Genomic DNA, 21073 nt, shown 5'->3' with positions numbered 1-21073 from the left:
ATAAATGAACTGAACGAACACGACCACTGGGGTGTTTGTGTTCGTTCATTTAACTCTAAACAAACACGAACACTTACTCAGGCAAATATTTGTATTTATGTTCGCTCGTATAAGAAATTAACATAAATAAATGAATACACTTAAATGAACACAAACAAACACAAGTAAGCGAACGTTCATGAACATAAATGAACAAACAAAACATGTGGTCATGTTCGTTCTTTTAATTAAATGAACACAAAATTAATGTTCATATCCATTCGTTTATTAAAGAAACGAATATAAACGAACTTCACAGCAAACAGTTTACAAGCAATTTACTGAACGTTCAGTTGGTTTACATACCTGTAATATGGGAAACCAAACCTGTACATACAAGCAAAACCACCTCGTATGTATATTCCCACTAGGAGAAGCACCAACTAGGCTAGATCTAGTCAACTCATATAAAAAAATAGTATATGATTAAATATTCCTGAGGGATAGCAACAAATTGGTTTATCATAATAATATAACGCGTGCTATTGTAAATGGTGCAAACTGTTGCAACATACGAAGATAAATGATGTCTTTATATCCTTAATTAAACATCGAAACATGTAATTTACTCTTATTCTTATACGCTTACTTAACTATTTACTATATTGTTTTTTGTCTTTGTTTCTTTAGATAATTTGATAATTTCATCTTTAATGGTAGCTTTGTAGTCAATTTTTAGCATAGATGAACCGGTACTGGACGCATATAGAACTTCTTTATCCCCTTCTCTAAGGTTGGGTTTAAAATTCAAGAAAACCAACGGTAATTAGATAACTTGATAGTCTTGGAAACTGCATTTTCAAAAATTTTTCCTATATTTGTTTCCTAACTGATCGAAATTTTGTAATTTTTGTTTTTTTGAAGATATTTCTAACTTCTAAGAACATTAAATGATCGAATGATTTAAGTATCTCTTGTTTAAAATGTTTTTGTAATCGTGGATTGTGAATTATGTTCAAATTTGTTGATCATGTTCATAGTTCAACACTTCTATGTTTATTTTCAAATTTGTGAATCACTAGTTTTCTCTGAATTACATTCAAAGTTAGATGCATTATTGAGGTGAATTACGTAAAAGTTGTAAAATTATGGGGTTGATTTGAACTATGTTAGAAAGAATTGAGCTGCTTGGTAACTTATATTGGGCTGCTGTAATCCATGTTAATGTTAGGCTGCATGATAATGGGGGCTAGTGCAAACAAGATTTGGTAAAAGGTCCTAACCCAACTTGAATCCCAACCTCGACCCACTTGGTTAAATTAACCTGAGACAAACCCACCCTTCCAAGCTACACAAAGTTAAGAATTTTTCCCGAAGTAGAGCAAAGTGAAGATAGTAGTTACAAAGAAAGAAATGATGAAATCCTACCAGGATGAGACTATTCATCGATAATTACTTAATACATTCCACCTCTCATTCTTCTTCCTTCTTGACAACCACCACCACCATCATCTTTCCCTGTAAAAGCGCTCAAGAACGAGTTTTGTCAGTGAAGATACTAAAGAGGGTGTGTTTTTAAGCGTTTATCAAGTACCATAAGTTCCATCAACAGCACACTGCCATGTCATTTACACTCTAAACTACCCTAAAACCCCATAATCACTCCTCTCAAGTATGCTAAAACCATTTTTGTTGATGAACACTTTGATCATTTCCGCCAACGAGTAGGTTGTAATGCTTAAGAACCTTGTTCCAAAAACCATCTCTTTTTTTTTTTTTTTTTGTTAATTTCCGACTTTATTGTCTTAAGAGTAATGAACTCATGTTTTAGCTAAGGCTACCTTTTGGGCTTTTGACCATTGGGCCCTAGTCGCCCGTCCTTGAAATTATGTTGTACTTGCTTCATCAACTTCAACTTTAACTTCATTATTTTCTTCTTCAACTTGGATTTCGACATTATCATCATCCAAATTGAATGGATCTTATGTTTCCAGCACATAATCTACATCATCGGGATCTTCATAAAGAGGGAGTGGGCGTTCAACGCTATCATGACCGTCGAAGTGGCCTTCTATACGCGAATGACTCAAAACACATTTTGAGTTCCAAAGAGTATTCAAATCGACTGAGTGCAACTAGAGTTGGGCCTTATGGGGAGTAAAACATGGGGCAGATGAACATAAGAACTAAGTTGTGGTTATGTATAACAAAAATGTGGTGTATACTCTTGATAACTCACTAACTAACCAACGAATGTTCGAGTCGTCTCCTCTCATGTTCAAACCGACTAGAAAGAACCGATTCTTCGGTCGGTCGAACCACCTCATCGAATTTTAGATGATTTTTTGGTTGCTTGAATTTTTGAATTTCCATAGAGAATGTTAGTTGTGTGTGTAGAATGTTGTGTGTATTTTGGTTAGCATAAATGATAAAAATGTTGATTTTAAATGGAAAAGGCCTTTTATCTTTTAAATTTATGCTATTGTTCAACGACTAGATAACCAACTCCAACGGCTATATTACATCAAGTACTTATACCCGCTTTAGATACGTGTTTGACATACCCCTGGTGACGGTGCTGGCGGCCGGTGTACTCGAATCTAGTACACTACCTTTAGAATCGATTCTAAAGCCTCCTATTTTGAGTGGAGCGATTTCAATAATAGAATTTAAAATGTGAATAGTTTAAAGGAATTATGAAATGTGTCTATGGGAATAGAAATTTCCCTAAAAAATGTGGAATGGAGTGCGAAAAAACGACAAATTAAAGAAAAAAAATTCATCAAAATCGAGTGTTACGAATAATTGGTGCCACCAAACTCTCAAAATTCAATGAATCTTTTCCTTCCTTTTTAACTATAAATTTGATTTTCACCTATTTTGCTCATATCTCTAGTGAGACTAGAAACCATAATTATTTTTTTAACGGCTAATATTCTTTTGACATTTGTCACTAAACCAATCTAGTGGTGCAACTAGAATCAGGCCTTACGGGTATGTAAAACATGTGGCGGATGAACATAAAAACTAGGTTGTGGTTATGTATAAAAAGAATGTGATGTATACCATTAACAACTCGCATTCAAATTGCCTCTCACATTTGAACTGCCTCCTCTCATGTTTGAACCAAATCCTCTCGCGGTTGAACAACTTCCTATGTGTTCAAACCACCTCTTCTAGCACTAGAACCAGTTCGTCGGTCGGTCAAACCACCTCCCCTGGATTTAGAGGATTTTTTGATTGCTTGAAATTTTGAATTTTCATGGAGAATATTGATTGTGTGTATTTTGGTTTTGTGCTTTTAAAATAGTAAAAACGTTGATTTTAAATAGGAAAAAACGTTCTTTTATTAATTGATGTTAATGTTAATGTTTAAGGGCTAGATATCCAACTCCAATGGCTATACTACATCAGGTACTTATACCCACTTGATGTACCCGTTTGACATACACGTGGGTTGGCGCCTTTGTGCCCAACCGACTACACGTGGTGTTGGTGCCATTGTACCCGACAGACTCGGGTACACTATCCGGTGCACCTGTAAAAGAGTTACCAAATCCTCCAAAACAAATAGATCTTGAGTAGACTCAATTTTAAAGCCTCCTACTATGAGTGGTCCGATGCTCAAGGAGATAATTTAAAATTGTGAATAGTTTAAAAAAATACCAAAACGTGTCTTTGGAAATACAAATTTCCCTAAAATACGTAAAACAGAGTGCAGAAAACGACAAATCAAAGATAAAACATAATATTTACACCAAAATCGAGTTTTTGACGAATAATTGGTGCCACCAAACTCTTTCACAGAGTTCAATTCAATGAATCCAGACCGTTGAAGATCCACTTTGTCTCACAACGTGCGATCAAGATGACACCAATAATGGGATATTTTAAGACAAGGCAAATCAAATCAAATCAAATCACAGATAAACATATGCTATCTATCTCTCTCTTTTGTCCTATTTTTTTTGTTCTGAATCCATGAAAATCGAAGTTTTATATAATTTACTATAACACAATTACAACAAGGTGGCAGGTAAACGGGCCGCCGCAATCTTTCTTGGCAGCAAACGATTACAATAATTTACTATTTTTTTTCTGAATCCTATTTTATGTTCCTATATTTTACCAATCTTTCTTGTGCTGTTCCTAGCTGCGACTACATCACGTTGACCGTCGTATCTCCGCCGCACTTTCGCCGGAAAACCACCGCCCGGTAACTCTTTTTACCTTTATCCCATCTGGGTATTATTACTCTTTTGGCTTTATCTGCTTTTACAGTCAAATTATGGCTTTTTTTGTTTGAAAGTTATGAGGAAATGATTTGAGGTTACAATAGTTTTATAAAGTTTGGAACTTTATACAGATCCAGCTTTCTGGATTGAAAATTATTAGTTTTTTAATGTGGTGTTATGATAAAGTTTGAAGCTTTATGACTAAACTCTATTGTTAAGAATGTTGTAGTTTACTTTGTAGCTAAATTTTTTAAAAGTTGGTTTCTTGTAGACATGTTCTAATCTTGAAATTGAAAATAAAAGAAGTTATACATTTTTTTATTTGAAGAATTGTTACTTGACCAAGAACTCCTTATCATGTGAAAGTTGTAATTGGAAATGAAAAAGAATGAGACAATCCACATTATGTTCTTCTCTAATCCATTCATACAAACATTCTTACAAATTCTTATGTTTACACATGATTACAACTTTTTATATTTACTTTTAATAACATTTGTTTTTCTATATCTTCTCTTATTTGTTAGTACTAAAATAACAAAATGTATTTTACAAGTTAAAGAGATTGGACATCACTTATTATAAGGAAAAATAAATATATAAAAGATAAATACAACTAGCAAGTAATGGCTCAGGGATGTTCTACTAAATCCCTTCGAGTGCTTCCTAGCATGTCAGGACCTGAATTAATGTGTCTCTAGTAACTGTTGGGTGTCACTTTGGTTAGGCCTTCGTAAGATATTCCTCTGAAACAATTCAATAACATACCTTTAAAAAGTGTAGACATAGAATAACAATACTTTCATCAAGGCCTTCGTATGTATCTATTCCATTAGTTAGCTGATGTGCCATATGCCAACTGACGTATGGCACTTGTGTGTTCAATATCATCAAATATCAGTTGTTCATGGCTGCTTTTTGGCTAAACCACTGAGTGAAGTAGGCACGATTTCGTTATTACATTCGCTTTTTTTGAGCGAGGGTCGAAATTAAAGAGAACAGCGAATTTGGGAACGAACAAATACTGAAGGCGTGAAAGATGTTGGACTTAATTTCCGTCCTCGAGTCAATGAGGCGGGTTGGGCCGACTCATCGAGCCTATGATGAGTTCGTGTCTTGTTTATCAAGTTGAGCACGTGACTTGGTTTACATGGAATAAATTACTTGGTGAACAAGTCGAGCCAATGACTTGGACAACAAGGAATTTATTTATTAATTATTATTTAGATGTGTTTTTACCAATTAGTATTTGAATATGATTATGGTATTTGTATTCTAGTCTAGTTGGGTTTTAAAATCTAAATTAGTATTTATACCCGAGCTTGTGGGTTATATCGATAGGAGTTTAAGTATTTGTAATTTTCGAGCTATGAGAATTACAAGATCGAGCGTATGATCTAAACTTTTCGGTTTTGTGTTTATCGATCCTGGTCACCAAACTTCAAAAGAATTGAAAAAAAAAATGATTGGATATGTAGTGGTTTTGGGAAAATTAGCCGCTAGAAATTTATTCAACATCATCATCATCGTACTAAGTATATCCCTCCAATAGCACAACTATGGTAGGGTCTGAGGAGGGTAAGATGTAGACAGCCTTACCTCTACCCCATAGGGATAGAGAGACTGCTTCCGGTGAGACCCCCGGCTCGATAGCAGTATTGCATCAAGCCTTGGACATAAGGCACATAACACTCAACCATTGGGACACCCGCCGATTGGTGCATGTACCTTTGTCTTTCGGCCATCAACACCACCACATGATGCCTGGTTAACCTTCCGCTACTTTTAACGTTATTTTCACGAAATTAGTAAAATAACGTCAAAGTTAGTGCAGTTTCACTTTTGCCCACCTGAGGACCCACATATATACATTATATGTGCGCACCGCAACTAGGTCGAAAAAAAAACCTAAATTAATTAATGGCCCCACCATTACACACGGACCTGTGCCCTTCTGGCGGCCATAGGCGCGTATGCCATGGGCTCCCTATGTGGCCAGCCTGAGTTTTATGTACATTTAATTGGTTTCTGGGTAAACTGAATTGATTGAGAGACTTATGGTTGTGTTTTGATAAATGATTTTTATGGTTCGGTTATGGTTATCATGTACAAATAACTGAAATAACCAGAATAAACCGCAATTCATTTATATTTTTATTATAACATCAACCATTATGATCTTTCTATTTTCATAAACAAATCCCATGAGTTTATAATCAACTAATCATAATTGGCACTAGCATATTTGATGAATTTGTATAACTCTATATGGTGGGAATAAGATGCAAAAACTTAATGGTGGGAATAAGATGCAAAGACATTGCATTGGATACAAAAAAGAATCCTAATTCATTGGTATATATTCTATTAAAAGTAACCAATAAATGAATTGATACGTTATTCTCTCATTTTAGTAAGCAAATTATACTTATTTATATCATTAAGGTTGCACCTTCTGGCCTTTTATGCACACATATATTAATGTATGTAATTCCATGCACACACACATAAATACATATATATGAGCCAGACTAATTTGATTGCTACTTTTGCAGATAAGCTTTCAAATCCAGAACGGTAAGTAAAACGCAAGAAACCATGGCTGCAGTCTCTCAATTGCAAAGGCAGTTTATCGAGTACACCACGTCTCTGTATAACGAGGTTTGTAACTTTGTAATGTTGACTAGAGTTGTTCATGAGCCGAGCCAAGCCAGGGCATGCTTGGGCTTGGCTTAGATGTTAACTGTACTGGCTCTGCTAGGTTTTGAAATTGAGCTGAAAATTTTAGTTTGAGCTCGGCTCATAAAAAGCTCAAGCCAGTTTGTTGATTTTTTTATTTTTTATTTTCTTTTACAAATATTGATGTATAAAATGACAAAACTAATTTTTTTAAATACAAATAACACCAAGTTTATAAAGAAGAGAATTTATAGCAGTATACATATTATTTTTGTGTTTTTTTTATATTAAAATATGGGGTTTAATTTACATGAAGCCAATTGAGCGAGTCAACGAGCCAGTTATCGAGCGAGCCGAATCTGGCTCCGGATCGACTTGTTTACAAACTGAGCATGCTTGACTCGACTTATTTACAAACTGAGCATGCTTGACTCGACTTGTTTTTTCATATGGAAAAATGGGAAATTTGATATTTTTTTAAATTTTTATTTATGGCTGATTTTTGGGTGTTTTTAGGGTTATCTCGACGATCAATTCACACAACTTCAAAAGCTGCAAGACGAGAGCAACCCGGACTTTGTGGTTGAAGTGGTGTCCCTTTTTTTTGAAGACTCGGAAAAGCTTCTTAACAACTTAGCAACCGCTCTGTAAGTCTGTTATTTAACTAATTAAATCTGCTTTCTTTACAATTAGATGCTGATGATCTTTACTTTGACTTTTTGATTAAAAAAAGTCAACAGAAGATTGTGGACTATAAACAGGTTGATTCTCATGTTCATCAGTTCAAGGGCAGCAGTTCCAGGTATTATGCCAATAAAATAGATATTTAAAATTTTGAACAATTTTTTTTTAATTTTTTTTTTTGAATTTATTTGGTGATTTGGCATAACAGCATAGGGGCACAACGGGTCACGAACGTGTGTATTCACTTTCGAAACTTCTGCGAGGAGAAAAACCTTGATGGGTGAGTAACAACCATTAACTGATCATGCTGATAAATAGTCTTGATTTAGAGTTTTAGCAGGGTATTGGTGGGGCCCATGAGTTTTCCTGAACGGGTTCTCATGGTCAACAGAAAAAGATTTAGAGAATGGGATGCTTTGACTTTTCATGTCAAGCATACTAGTTTTCTTTTCTACAAGTGTTAGACCAATAGTCAAATGTCTGAAAAAATGGTCAACTGGAAATTAGTGATTCTTGTATATCTCTTAATCTCCTTGTGATGCATATGATGTCAACCAGATGAATGTTTGTCTATATCTTTCATTCTCTTAGATTAAAGAAGTCAATCATTCTAAAATCAGTCACCACTTAATGGTCAAACTTATAGAGTCAAATGCATAATTATTCTAGGTTTTTTTTTTAATATTTATTCATTTTTTTAATACTGATTCATTTCCTAGTAATATGTGATTATAATCCTTATTACAATTACCAAATTTCTTTCAAAAGTTTAACATATGCATATCAATCCTGAAATTGAAAGTTGTTCATTTGACCTTCAAAGTCAACGTATCAAAATACAAAAAATATTAGTAGTTGGTTACTGAACTTGATTACATGTGGTGGCTGCAGGTGTTTGAGGTGTCTTCAGCAACTGAAGCACGAATACATTCAAGCCAGGAACAAACTTGAAGGCTTGTTCAGGGTACGTTTATACATAATAATTTACACGGTAGCAATCTATGGTGCGATAAAAAATGTGACGTGCAAATAATTAGATTTTGTACTGTCATATCTGTAACTTGTTTAACAACATGGTCGTGCTTGGGTTGACCTTTTTAACCCGTTTAATAAAGCGGGCCTATCCAGGCTAATTTTTTTAACCAGTTTATAATTGATTGTCCTTGACAAGTCAAAAGAGTTCATATCATACCTACTACTAAAACATGGTAATTTACCTCTCTACCCTTGTGAATAATAAATGCAGTTGGAGCAACAAATTTTGCAAGCTGGTGGATCAGTCCCTATGATGGAATAGACCTGTACTTCCGCGAGTCCAATGTCTTCGAGTGGGAAGCTTAGCGCGTAGGAGATTATGTGAATAACGTTATTATTATTATTGTATCTCACCTAAAAAGTTTATACTAATGATCTTGGTATCGACTATCATTCTATGAACTCGTTAAGGACTTTGTTTTCTTTGTGTGAATGGGGTTGTTTTGTGTCAATGATAATGGTTTGTGACTTGAGTTTCAATGCAAAATGATATTGTATAATCGTTCGATTAAATGGTTTGTGGTGGTGTAAGTTTTTAATTATAGTATTTTGTTTTTTTGTATGGGCGGATGCAGACTTGTAAACGCAACACGAGGTGACACTTAGAGCACCCATAACCGTGAATTCCTAACTTTATAAACATTCATTTTCTTCTACACCACCATACCTACAATCATATCATCACCAACTTTTTATGATTAATTTCTATAAATTAAATTACTTTTAGAGTTAACTGCGGTTTTCGTCGCTGTGGTTTGTCCAGATCCGCGGTTTTAGTCCAATAGTTTTAAATTTACGATTTTCGTCCCTGTGTTTCATTTCTTTTGCAATTGAACCCGAATTCATAAACTCCGTTCAATCTGGTCGTTAAACCCATCAGCATAGCCTTCACGTGAGGGACAGTTTTGTCATTTTTTTTCAAATACATTCCAGCCCATCACGTGAGGGGGCTTACGAATTAGGACTGGAGTTTATTTAAGGAGAAAATGGACAAAACTACCCATCACGTGAGGGGCACGCTGATGAGTTTAACGAACAGACTTAACAAGGTTAATGAATTCAGGTTCAATTGCAAGTGAAATGATACCACATGGACGAAAATTACAAATTTGAAACTATTGGACTAAAACCGCAGATTTGGACAAACCTCATGAACGAAAACCACAGTTTACACTTACTTTTATAATATGTTAATTACACGAAGAATCCTTGTTTATACCCATTCATTTTGTTTCTAACCCTAGTAGTGTCCACATAGTGGCTGGACAAATAAACATCGTAACGTATAATTTTCCGTCGTAATTTAGCAAAAGTACAAATCTTTTTTTTTTTTTCATAAAAATCATGAGTCACAAATTAATACTCTTTTTTGCAGCAAGTGAAATGAAGACATGTGTCATGCGCCAAGTATTGACTTAAAAGAGAGGTCCATCCATAGTTCGATACGTATCAATATATCCTTATGTACGAAGACATTAAATGTGATCTAAAGTGGAAATAGAATACTGTCGACCCTTTGTACATATGTGTTGGAAGATTCAACAATAGACTTTTGTTAATGTGATGGCTTGATTTTAGGATTGATGCGTATGAATTCCATTTTTATTGCTTCACTTCCAAGTATTCCACCTCATATCATTAAAGATTTTGGACCACTTAACTATTGTCACTATCAAATTAATTATTTATGAATCTGAATAATTATTAGTATACATTTAAAACTTTACTGATATGATGTTGGAGTGAATGTATACTTGGCTCTGGCACTTGATGTACAAACAGTGAACAATATATATGTATATACATGAAAGGGTTGAGTTACGAGACATGAACAATTAGGGGGGGGGGGGGATTTATGATTCAACACGAACCTAATCACAAATTTATCGTTAAGATTTTGTATAAACATGTTTGGATCAATTTCGGGTTGAACTGTGAACACACCTAGCTAAATGGTTGTGTACGTGGCAGGTACACGAGTTGGTCCGTCTAATTATTTTATCTACCTTTTGCTTTCTTTAATTTTATTTTTCCTTTTCTTTCTTAAATGTGTATGTAATAATCAGGTATTTTCATATCAAAGTTTTAAAGTTTAAAATTGAGTTGGTATAGTATAAACATAACTATTAAAAAAATTTAGAGAATACACACATTAAGAGTTTTAAAGTATAAAAAAGTAATAAATTTTTAAATAATTAAATAAAATTAAAGGAGTAGTTGCATGGATCGATGGCTCTACAGTATGTGTATATTGCGGTTTCGGCTTGTATGTTCCAATAATTATCACAATTTTAGCCCAATAGCTTGTAAAAATGTACGTAACAAGTTGGATAAACCCAGTATGTCAAATGCACCACACTTGCGTTGAAGACTACGTGAACTAGGCTGTAAACGAGTCAAGCTGTTCGCCAACTACCCGGGAATAGCTCGTTAACATATCAAATTGAGCAAAGCTTAAATGAGTCCGATCTTAAGCTTGACTCTAAAAATAAGCTTGTTTAATAAAACAATATATTTATTTATTTTTAAATATAATTAATTATATTTTTTAAATATAATTATATACCAACTTAATTAGTTATAATGAATTTACTGTCTAATTAATAAGGCATTTGTATTTTATGTAATATTAAAATAGATTTAAATTTATTATGTAAGTTATCCGATTTTTGAGTTTTATTCGACAACTTAACCATTAGAACGACTGACGACTGATTCAATGATCGATCTGACTATGTGAACCAATATTGGATTCTCTTTTAACCCAAGAAATGTAAATGTTTCAAATCATTGAAAATGAACTAACTCGGTTTCCTACTACCAATGTTTAATGATCAATGATAAAATAAATAAATAAATGAATGAAGATTTCTAATAATTTCATAAAGAACACTAGATTTCCTAGCAATGTTCCTCTTATTGGGTTTTGTCTTACCTCTTAAATTAAAACTTAAAAGTGAAAAAGTTTTCAAGAATTATTCATGGTATATAATAATATTATTTAATGGACAAGATTATTTGTCCAACCCTAATCATGCAACTTAGTTTTCTTAAAGCAATGTAGAAAAAAGAAAATTTTTCAGTACTTGGGCATTATCTAAAGCACTAAGAAAGGTGTGCAATAAAAGCTTGAGCTGCATTCAATTTGATAATATTTTGGTAGCTTTTCTTCCACTATATACTTTATACTAAAGGTTGCATAATATGTTCACATCTAAACCCAAAAGTGACAGACCATAAATATACTGTCGATATCAAAATTATATCTTTAACATCAAATAAAGTCCAAGGAATTGTGGATATATTAAATATTTATCAATCTAAATATTAAGTTTTAAGTTAAAATTATTAACTTTTGTTACATGACAAAGGTGGTTTGACGTAAATACGGAGGTTTGGACCTTGGGGTTCAATTTGATTGCTAAAAAAAAAACCTTACGGTAAGAGACCGTTGAAGCACAAAATCCAAAAAAGTTGGAAATAATGCTGTTATAGTGATGCTAATTTGCTCCATGGCGTCGATTAAAAAATGACCGCGACGGTGTGGCCTGTCATCCATGCCCACGTGGCATGATGGCGCCCTACAACGATCAACCTTAATGTGTCTATTCAACTTGCCAATTACCTACAAGATACTATTGAATTTCAATTCAAATGGTATGTATTTAAAACTAGATGTCATTGCTTAGCAGTTAATAGATAACCAAGAAATTTACTAAGATGAAGCTTCGTACACATGTTTTCCAACACGTTTACACATTATTGGTCAATGAGTCTTTTTTTAATTATATTACTTGTTGCTAAAGTTCTATATGTTACTTCCAATTCTAACATAATCAGTTGCTAAACCGTTTCTTTGTGTCCACATATTTTCAATTAATTAATGTAACACTGAAAAATTTCCGACAAAGGTAGTTTAGGATAAAAAGTTATGCATGTCGTCAAAATGTCCGTTAGACACGCTAGCAACATATTTTTTGACGAAGCTTTGGCGTCAAAAGGTTTTCCATTGTGATGGAGAAAGTCCATTAATATATGGTAGTGTATATCATGATTTTGGAGTTATACATTTATTGTACTTTATTCCAATTTCAAATTGTTTGGAACATTCTGTTAATCTATTTCCGTATGTTGTTATTTGTTAATGCTCTTTTATATATATTTATTTTAAGAGCCGGTTCCGAAGATTCAAGTACCATGTAACAAATTACATGATCAAAGTTTTTAAACGACACGTCGTAATAGCTAACTGGTGATTTGTGAAGCTCGCAAATAATTGGGTTTTCGATTTTATATTATATTAAATATATTTATAAAAATATATATAAATTAATTAGTGCTCCTGAGAAAAATGTGCCAAGACTAGGAGTCTGACTCGCCCTTGCTTGGGGTTGTCCATATATATTTTACTCCAATTAAAGTTGTCTAGTTTTTATATATCTATAATATATATGTATATATATAAAAACAAAACCTTTAAAAGCTCTATGTGTTCCCTACAATTTTTTCAAACTATCAAATTGCATTATTTGTAAATTGAGGTTTTCCATGCATTTGACCCGAATTCACGGGTATGGTCTCACCAAACCTAGATAGTCCTTAAACGAGTTATAACATCTTATTAAATTAAAAATTAATCTCATCAAATATTTGATATACTAAAAATTAATATCTATTTTTTTTTTAAAAAAAATATTTTTATAATTAAAAAAATAAGTGGGTCTTGGGTTTCACCAAACTTATATAACTTTTAAACCGAGTTATAACATCTCATTTATTTGTGAAACATTTTCATTATCAAATCCTAAATATATTATTAACTTTCTTACAATAAATAAATTAAAATTCAAAAAATATATATAAATATTATAAACGAATAATATAAAATAACACTCGCAATACTGGGGATAAAATCTAGTATAAAATATATGTTGAACTAGCTACTCTTTTATTCCTGCACTGATTAACTAATTACATGTATTCATATATTTCAAAATTAAAGTTAAAATATTTATAACATCTAATATAAGCAATGAAATTATATTATTACAGTTTATTATTATTGTTATTATCACTATTATTATCATTATTATACAGTCATGTTAATTGCTTTCTTTCTCATTCCACAATCCACACATGCACTTTAATTTATCTGGATGCAAACACAATTATTTTGATAATAAGTTTAGTGCTTAATTTGTCAATATATCTTGATCATCTACTTTTTCTTGCTTTTGAACACATGATAGTCATCCTTTTTCTCCTAAAATCACATGATTTGATGCATCTTTATCCAAACCCACTTTAATTACATTTGTATACTGCAATTTGCTTAGTTTCTTGTCTATAAAAACCACAAGACACCTCATCTTTTTTTGGTTTTAAAAGATTTATCTTCAGCATTCTATCACCTGTTTTTGAACAGGTTATCCACTCATCCCCTTTATCTTTTCACCACTTCCTTTCATGCATGTTAATGTTCTATTTATAAGTTCAGTGTTCTTACTATGTTATAGTGAGTACAAATGGCACCGACACCGGGCACATATGATCAACTCAACCATATGAGCATGTGGGACAACACGTTGGGATGCAATATTAGCCCCAACACGAACCCTCCTTCGATCTCCCAAGTCGACACAAGGCTAGCTAACAAGGTAGTTTATTTTTTGTGAAAAGATCTCTTTAACTGAATCAACTTGTTATTTTTCTCATGTACCTCGTGTACTATAATAGTTGAATATTCATGATTCTTGATACCATAAATAATTAACTAATTAAGTATACAATGCTTAAAAAGGAATCTTTTCATATTGGTTTCCATTCAACTCTTCGAATTGAATTCGTTAAACAGGAATCGTTAGGACCTTCACTGGATAACGAAAACGCGAACACCATATCTGCTAAGGTGATACTTTATTTTTTACCTCATTTGCTTAGTTGAACTTGTATACATATAACATATTTGATCAAGCTACTTTTTGTGTATATTTACTTATCAACATACAGTTACAAAGAAGGCTAGCACAAAACCGAGAATCTGCACGTAAAAGTCGATTAAAGAAAAAGGTACATCTGTTTTGAATGTTACATGTAACTATTTAAGTCTTCCTCTTGGGAAACTGATGTTACTTTTTTTATTAAAACAGTAATACGGTTATAAACTTATAATAAAGATACTCTCTTTATTGAAGTGGAAGATGATAGTACACTACATAAACTGTAAATATTCCGTGCCTACGATTAATAATTTCGTTGATATTCCTCGTAGGCATACGTTCAACAACTAGAAACGTGTCGTTTAAAGTTGGCACAGTTGGAGCAGGAACTTGAGCGAGTTCGACGACAGGTGATTAATTGAACTTTCACTAGAATTTGGTTTACACCTTTGTTTCCTTTTCTCTTGACATTTTCTACTTCAGTGATTGATTGATTGATTGATGATCTATAGAATATGAGCCGCGGTTTACTTAATACAACCAATGGTCTTTCATCTACTCATGCTAACTCAGGTTTGTTAAATATAAAGTTAATATATAATTACACATAAAATGTATTGATAATGATATGGACTACTTAAATTTGAAGGTATCATTTCATTTGAGATTATGTATGAATTTTGGGTTTTCAATCAACAAAAAAAGACGGTGAACTTAAGGACATGTTGCAAAAACATGTAAGCGAATCGGAGCTTCGTATATCAGTTGATAATAACTTAAATCATTACTATGAGCTTTTCGAAATTAAAGCCAATGCTGTGAAATCCGACGTGTTCTATTTTATGCACGGATTGTGGATGACACCTATCGAAAGGTTCTTTCAATGGCTTGGAGGACCACGGCCATCCGAGCTCCTATGTGTAAGATGTAACCTTATTACTCATTTATATAAACTTTTTAACACTTTATATGTTATCATATAAAAAAAGAGCATAATTATATAGTTTATGGTATAGGTATAAAAGAAGTTTATATACGGTATATACCAAACAGATCATAAACATTATACATGAATCTATATAAAGATATCTAATGGACTTGACACTAATTTAAAACTTATGATCATATTTATTATTTGTATTCTGTGTATTTTTTTCCATGGGTAGATGCTAATGCCAAAATTTGACTCGCTAACGGATGCACAATTCAAGAGTCTCTCGACTCTGAAACATTCGTGTAGACAAGCCGAGGATGCACTGAGTACCGGAATGCAAAAGCTTCAACAGACACTTGCTCAGGGCATCACCATCGACATAACCGGATTTGAAAGTTACAACGCACAAATGACTTTGGCCATGGAAAGGCTTGAAGGGATAGAAAATTTTTTAAGCCAGGTAAATGGTTATGAATTTTTCTCTATAAGTTACAAATATTATGTTTCATAGGTTTGTCTTGCATTTTATTACATGAATTTTTTTTTCTAATACAGTTCCAAATTGTTTATAAATCATATGACATTTAGAAAATGAAATATAAATATCGTTACGATATCTCTTGTCCCAACTAACATTGGAAGAACTCGCAGGCGGATCACCTACGACAACAAGTGTTGCAACAAGTGTCTCGAACCTTAACCACGCATCAAGCTGCAAGAGGTTTGCTCGAACTAGGTGAGTACTTTCAACGTCTCCGGACTCTAAGTTCACTATGCTCATCTCGTTCTCATGCCCCGGAAGCCAGAACTCACTTCGCTATGGTGAACCCATCTTTGTGAGCCAACAAGTTACAATCAAACTGGTGTTGGTTATGTGGTATTTGTTAACTTATGAGCTATAGCTTTGGGAATTGCTATTTTGTAAATGTAATTTATTGTACCTAAGATGTTGCAACTAGAACTGCATCATATAACTCGGTCTATAGTTTATTCTGCCGGTCTAGAATGTAAATATTAACTTATAATGCTATGGATATGTGAACAGGAGTGGGGTTTTCTTGTTTGTCTCGATAATAACTATTATGAACTACTACTAGTTTATTACTTTTTAAAACACTTCATCTTAAAAATCTATACGTTCAAATCATTTAACATACACATGCTCTTTACTCTTTAGAACTATTATTAATTATTAGTATCTTTAAAATTTTTAGAGTCAAGTTAATTCATATTTCGTTTTTATGGTTCGATGAAAACTGTCCCTTCACAGCCCAAACTCCGGTTTGGGATTCTGGGCTGTTCAAACATAGCCCGTAATATGTCACGGGCTATAATGTTTTATTTTAGGAACGGGTTTCATACAAATACAACAACGTACACCCAAGTAAGTAACTTCTAGTAAACAACCTCAACCGGAACAAAACCATTATTAATCGAAGCTACAACTGCATCAACAGCCAGCTGAGTCTTTCTAGTAATGACCGCCCACTTTCTCTCCGGTTTAGCCTCACCACTTCGAATCCCGGCTACCAATCGACCAAATTCACGCACCATCAACGCTTCCTGGGGCAGATCGGTTGCAATCTTGACCTCACTCGGTTCAGGACCACACCCAAGTGCCCTTTCGGCCCACTTTGAATCAGCCACTGCATAAAAAGATCCAACCTTTTCATTAAACGGTATTACAAAGTCATGCACACGTAAGTTTCCTTTGGTTCCGAGTGCGATTATGTCCATGCATATGTTCGACAGGAATGAACAGTGAAAAGTTGCGAGTTTCCCATATTTGTTCCAGTTTAAAGATGCACCACATGACAAGATGACTCCTGACTCGTTGTACACAGGGTCACGAAACGCGGTAACTGTGTTTGGAACTTGGAAGCTCGTAATCATTAGCCCATAGAATGGACCGTATGTTGTACCAACCTGTATCTCCAAGAGCCCCAAGGGAATCAAGATTAGGATTTACACGAATATCATTCTTTAGAAAATCTTCGTCTGCCATGAACGTAAACGTGCTATGGACCTGTCAAAATCATTGTTCATCGTTCATGTGTTTGTAAGTTTGTGGTAGCATGGCCGGACCAAGCACAAGGCGAGCCGAACAACCGGCCTAGACATGTAATTTTTGGGACCAAAGTTATATATATATATATATATATATATATATAGGAAAGTTAACGTACAAATGAAATTAACGTGATAATTATGAGAATCAAGTAGAGTAATTATGTAATTACTCTATGATGTAATTACATAATTACTCTACTTGTATATATAATTACTCTATTTGATTCTTACAATTAGCACGTTAGTTTCATTTTTATTTGATCCAAATCCTATATACATACACACACGTTTAATAGACATATATTTTAAAATAGTTTTATAAAATTGGTATTGATACTAATTATCTTATTATATATTGAATCTAATATATTTTTTATTCATAACCATTTAAGTTATTAGGTCTAAACTAAAATTTAGCTTATATATTTTGTTATTCGTCAGGGCATATTGGCTTTTATATATATACATGATATTAGATTCATTTCAAATGTAGAGTTATTCACCAACCTATTGAGAGTAAAATAACAAAACTTAAACATATATAAAAAATTACTTTCACACACACATACATATATGCTATATACATAAAGACACCAATAAATAATAATTTTAGATAACCGAACACTTATAAGTCCACTCTCATAATAAACTCATTCTAATACAATAATTTTGTTTATTCTTATATTTATTGTTATAACTTTAATTATCGTTTAAAAAGTTTAATTTACATTATTTGGTTTGTTAAGACCTAAAAGACATACTTTTTTCAAGCTTGGCTCCGACACATGAATTCTCAAGACCACCACCATATATGTACAAGTGAAAGTTGTGATCACTTGTGACTTGTACTTGTAAATAAAAGAAATTTATATATATATTCCTTTTGAATATTAGCATACTAGGATATAGTCCGTGTAATACACAGATGGTTAAAAAGTACATCAAAAAAAGTTAAATTAATAATATACATAATAACATATTTTATGGATTCATAATATATCAATAATGATAAATAAAATTTTTATAATTCATAAATATCTAAAAACCCCATTTAATATAACATTTAAAGTTAAACTTGTAATTTTATTAGTAATTATCTAAATGGTAATAATATTAGTTGGTTATTCTAGTTGAATGCGATGTGGAAGAATGCGATGTGGAAGAAAATAGTCTATGTGGATATGAATAGAAACTACTTTTATATTTTGAAATTTTGAAGTTTGAAAAATAAATAGTTTTATTTGTCCTTCGATCTCGTTCTTGCAAAAACGTGTATTCTCTCTGAAACTTTTATATGTTTCTATAAAAGATTAGATTTAGAATTTAGCATAGATCCAGTGATTATGATATACCGATTTGAGTTGACCAAATCTTTGTTCATCACAAAGAACCTCTTTCATGTGTGCAGTCCGAGGATGATGCATCCACATGGTGGCATCCATGAACTGAACTCCACTAGCTTCACAGGCCGCCAGTATAATATCCAATTCACCCACGTTCAACGCCACCGGTTTCTCCAGCAGCAAGTGCTTCTTCTTCTGGGCAGCTAGAACAGCCCACTGAACATGAAGACTTGTCGGTAACGGAACATAAACCGCGTCAACATCAGGGTCATCAAGCACGGCCGCGTAGCTTCCATAAACCTTGGTGGATTCTGGGAACTGGTTTTCGGTTGCGAAAGCAGTTGCCTTTTCAAGAGAACGGCTGCCGATGGCGGAGATGGTGGTGTTAGGGGAGAGGAGGATAGCCCTTGACACCTTGCGGGCTATGTTTGCACACCCCAGGATTCCGAATCGGACTCGGGTTTCCGTCATTGTTTAAAGTTGTTTTGAGTAAACGTAGAGTAGATGAGACTGTCATGGGTAGATTATATATAGTGGTATAATGGGTAGGTTGATGGGTCAAAAACCAAAAGATTCGGGATAAGCGTGATTATAATTAGAAGCTGTTATTCATTCACCCTTTAATTATTTAGAAATTGTGTACACAAAAGATATAATGTATGTTTAAAGGATGTATGAATATCAAAAAAAGGTGTGTAAATAATCAATGTCATAAAATTTTTACAGGTACGGGAAATGTATAATATTATTGTCAATTTTGAAACGATAATTCACTCATGTGATGTATAATATTATTGTCATAAAAACATTCCTCATAGTTGTCGTATGGCTTTTTCCCGAGCCTTAGTGGGTGCTCTGGGTAAGGTGGCGGCTATGCCAGAGTCTGTTGAGGCGTGGGTGAAACTTTTGTTGTTACCACGTTGCACATTACGAGTTTTCAGACCTTCTTATCGTCAGCAACGCAGGTCTGGCAATAGAAAGTCTGAGCAATGCCGAATTATTCAACGGTCGCTATCCGCTTGGGGTGACCGTGACGGTTTCTTTGAGCTCCTTATATCGTTTTTTGACCAACCCCTTGGGGATGCCCCGGGTGGTGATGCGTTTGTCCTCGAGTCTGACAACGCCGGGTTGGGCGCCAATGTTAAACAATGTTTGCGGAAAGTTGCGGACAGGCATTTCACTGCTGCGGTCAAGGTATTATGCTCTTCAGGGGTTGCACCTTTCGGTAAGGATACTTTGAACGCTTTGTTGTCTAAGCATCCCATCATGGCGCCTCCGATTATGCCTGCTTCCTTGCTTTCTGAGTCTCCCCTTGTCGTGGACGTTGATAGTGTGCTTGGGTGCATTAAATCTTTCCCTAAAGGGACTTCGTGTGGGCGGGACGGTTTGCGAGCCCAACACATTTTAGATGCGTTGTGCAGAGAGGGGTCTCCGATTGCGGATGGTTTGCTCAAGGCTATCTCTGCGGTGGTTAATTTATTTTTGGGGGGAAGGTGTCCTAAGGTGTTGGCAGAGTTTGTTGCGTCTGCCCCACTTACGCCGTTGCTTAAACCGGACAATGGGATTAGACCTATTGCCGTTGGGGCCATTTGGAGGCGGTTGGTCTCTAAGGTGGCTATGAGGGGTGTCGGGAAGGAGATGGTTAAATACCTCGGTGACTTTCAATTTGGGGTGGGAGTCCCCAGTGGGGCAGAGGCCGTGCTTCATAGCGCGAACAGGTTTCTAAATCAGTTTCATTCGGATGGGTCATTGGCTATGCTTACTGTTGATTTCTCCAATGCCTTCATCTTAGTTGATAGGACGACCCTTCTACATGAGGTTCGGAGTCGATGTCCTTCCATTTCTCTTTGGGTGGATTTTTTATATGGGCAGTCGGCTAGGTTATATGTGGGTGATACTTTCATTAAATCCACCACTGGGGTTCAACAGGGGGACCCTCTTGGGCCTCTCCTTTTTGCCTTAGTTTTGCACCCACTTGTTCACCAAATCAGAGATCGGTGCAAACTTCTCTTTCATGCTTGGTACTTGGATGATGGCACGATTATCGGGGATACTAGAGAGGTGGCGAAAGCATTAGATATTATCAGGTCTGAGGGGCCTCGTTTGGGTCTTGAATTAAACGTCAAGAAAACAGAGTTATTTTGGCCAACATGCAATGGGGTGAAGGTTCAGGAG

At 34.3% G+C, this 21073-nt stretch overlaps 2 protein-coding genes and 2 pseudogenes across 4 annotated transcripts in view; 2 read left to right on the top strand and 2 right to left on the bottom strand.

Annotated features, from left to right (window-relative positions):
- LOC143553188 (uncharacterized) overlaps positions 1 to 21073 on the bottom strand; it is a 233343-nt gene that overhangs the window by 19812 nt on the left and 192458 nt on the right. The gene's annotated exons all lie outside the window — the stretch shown is intronic.
- Positions 6681 to 9085, top strand: LOC143553177 (histidine-containing phosphotransfer protein 1-like). Its single transcript, XM_077043220.1, has 6 exons — positions 6681 to 6875; positions 7410 to 7540; positions 7627 to 7695; positions 7786 to 7857; positions 8469 to 8541; positions 8824 to 9085. The coding sequence occupies exons 1-6, from the start codon at positions 6813 to 6815 to the stop codon at positions 8872 to 8874; spliced, it is 459 nt and encodes a 152-aa protein (XP_076899335.1). The 5' UTR covers positions 6681 to 6812; the 3' UTR covers positions 8875 to 9085.
- Positions 14100 to 16434, top strand: LOC143554801 (transcription factor TGA4-like; annotated as a pseudogene). The gene is made up of 8 exons (XR_013139083.1): positions 14100 to 14269; positions 14467 to 14520; positions 14622 to 14681; positions 14884 to 14961; positions 15064 to 15124; positions 15201 to 15471; positions 15718 to 15945; positions 16137 to 16434. The product of XR_013139083.1 is annotated as a transcription factor TGA4-like (transcript).
- On the bottom strand, positions 16867 to 19456 carry LOC143554793 (putative oxidoreductase At4g09670; annotated as a pseudogene). The gene is made up of 2 exons (XR_013139082.1): positions 18908 to 19456; positions 16867 to 17511 (listed from the first exon to the last, which is right to left on the bottom strand). The product of XR_013139082.1 is annotated as a putative oxidoreductase At4g09670 (transcript).

Source organism: Bidens hawaiensis, unplaced genomic scaffold (assembly GCF_021521415.1).
Source record: "Bidens hawaiensis isolate Kalapana, Puna unplaced genomic scaffold, B.hawaiensis_p1.1 tig00001032_1, whole genome shotgun sequence".
Lineage (NCBI taxonomy): Eukaryota > Viridiplantae > Streptophyta > Magnoliopsida > Asterales > Asteraceae > Bidens > Bidens hawaiensis.
Note: the sequence above shows the minus strand (reverse complement) of the source record. Positions and strands in the feature narration are given on the sequence as shown.

What these genes read in the sequence shown, in the direction of transcription:
- LOC143553177 (XM_077043220.1), top strand. Translation starts at nt 6,813, where the DNA reads ATGGCTGCAGTCTCTCAATTGCAAAGGCAGTTTATCGAGTACACCACG. An exon ending in CCACGTCTCTGTATAACGAG is followed by an intron (nt 6,876 to 7,409) that starts GTTTGTAACTTT and finishes GGGTGTTTTTAG; the next exon opens with GGTTATCTCGACGATCAATT. An exon ending in TTCAAGGGCAGCAGTTCCAG is followed by an intron (nt 7,696 to 7,785) that starts GTATTATGCCAA and finishes TTGGCATAACAG; the next exon opens with CATAGGGGCACAACGGGTCA.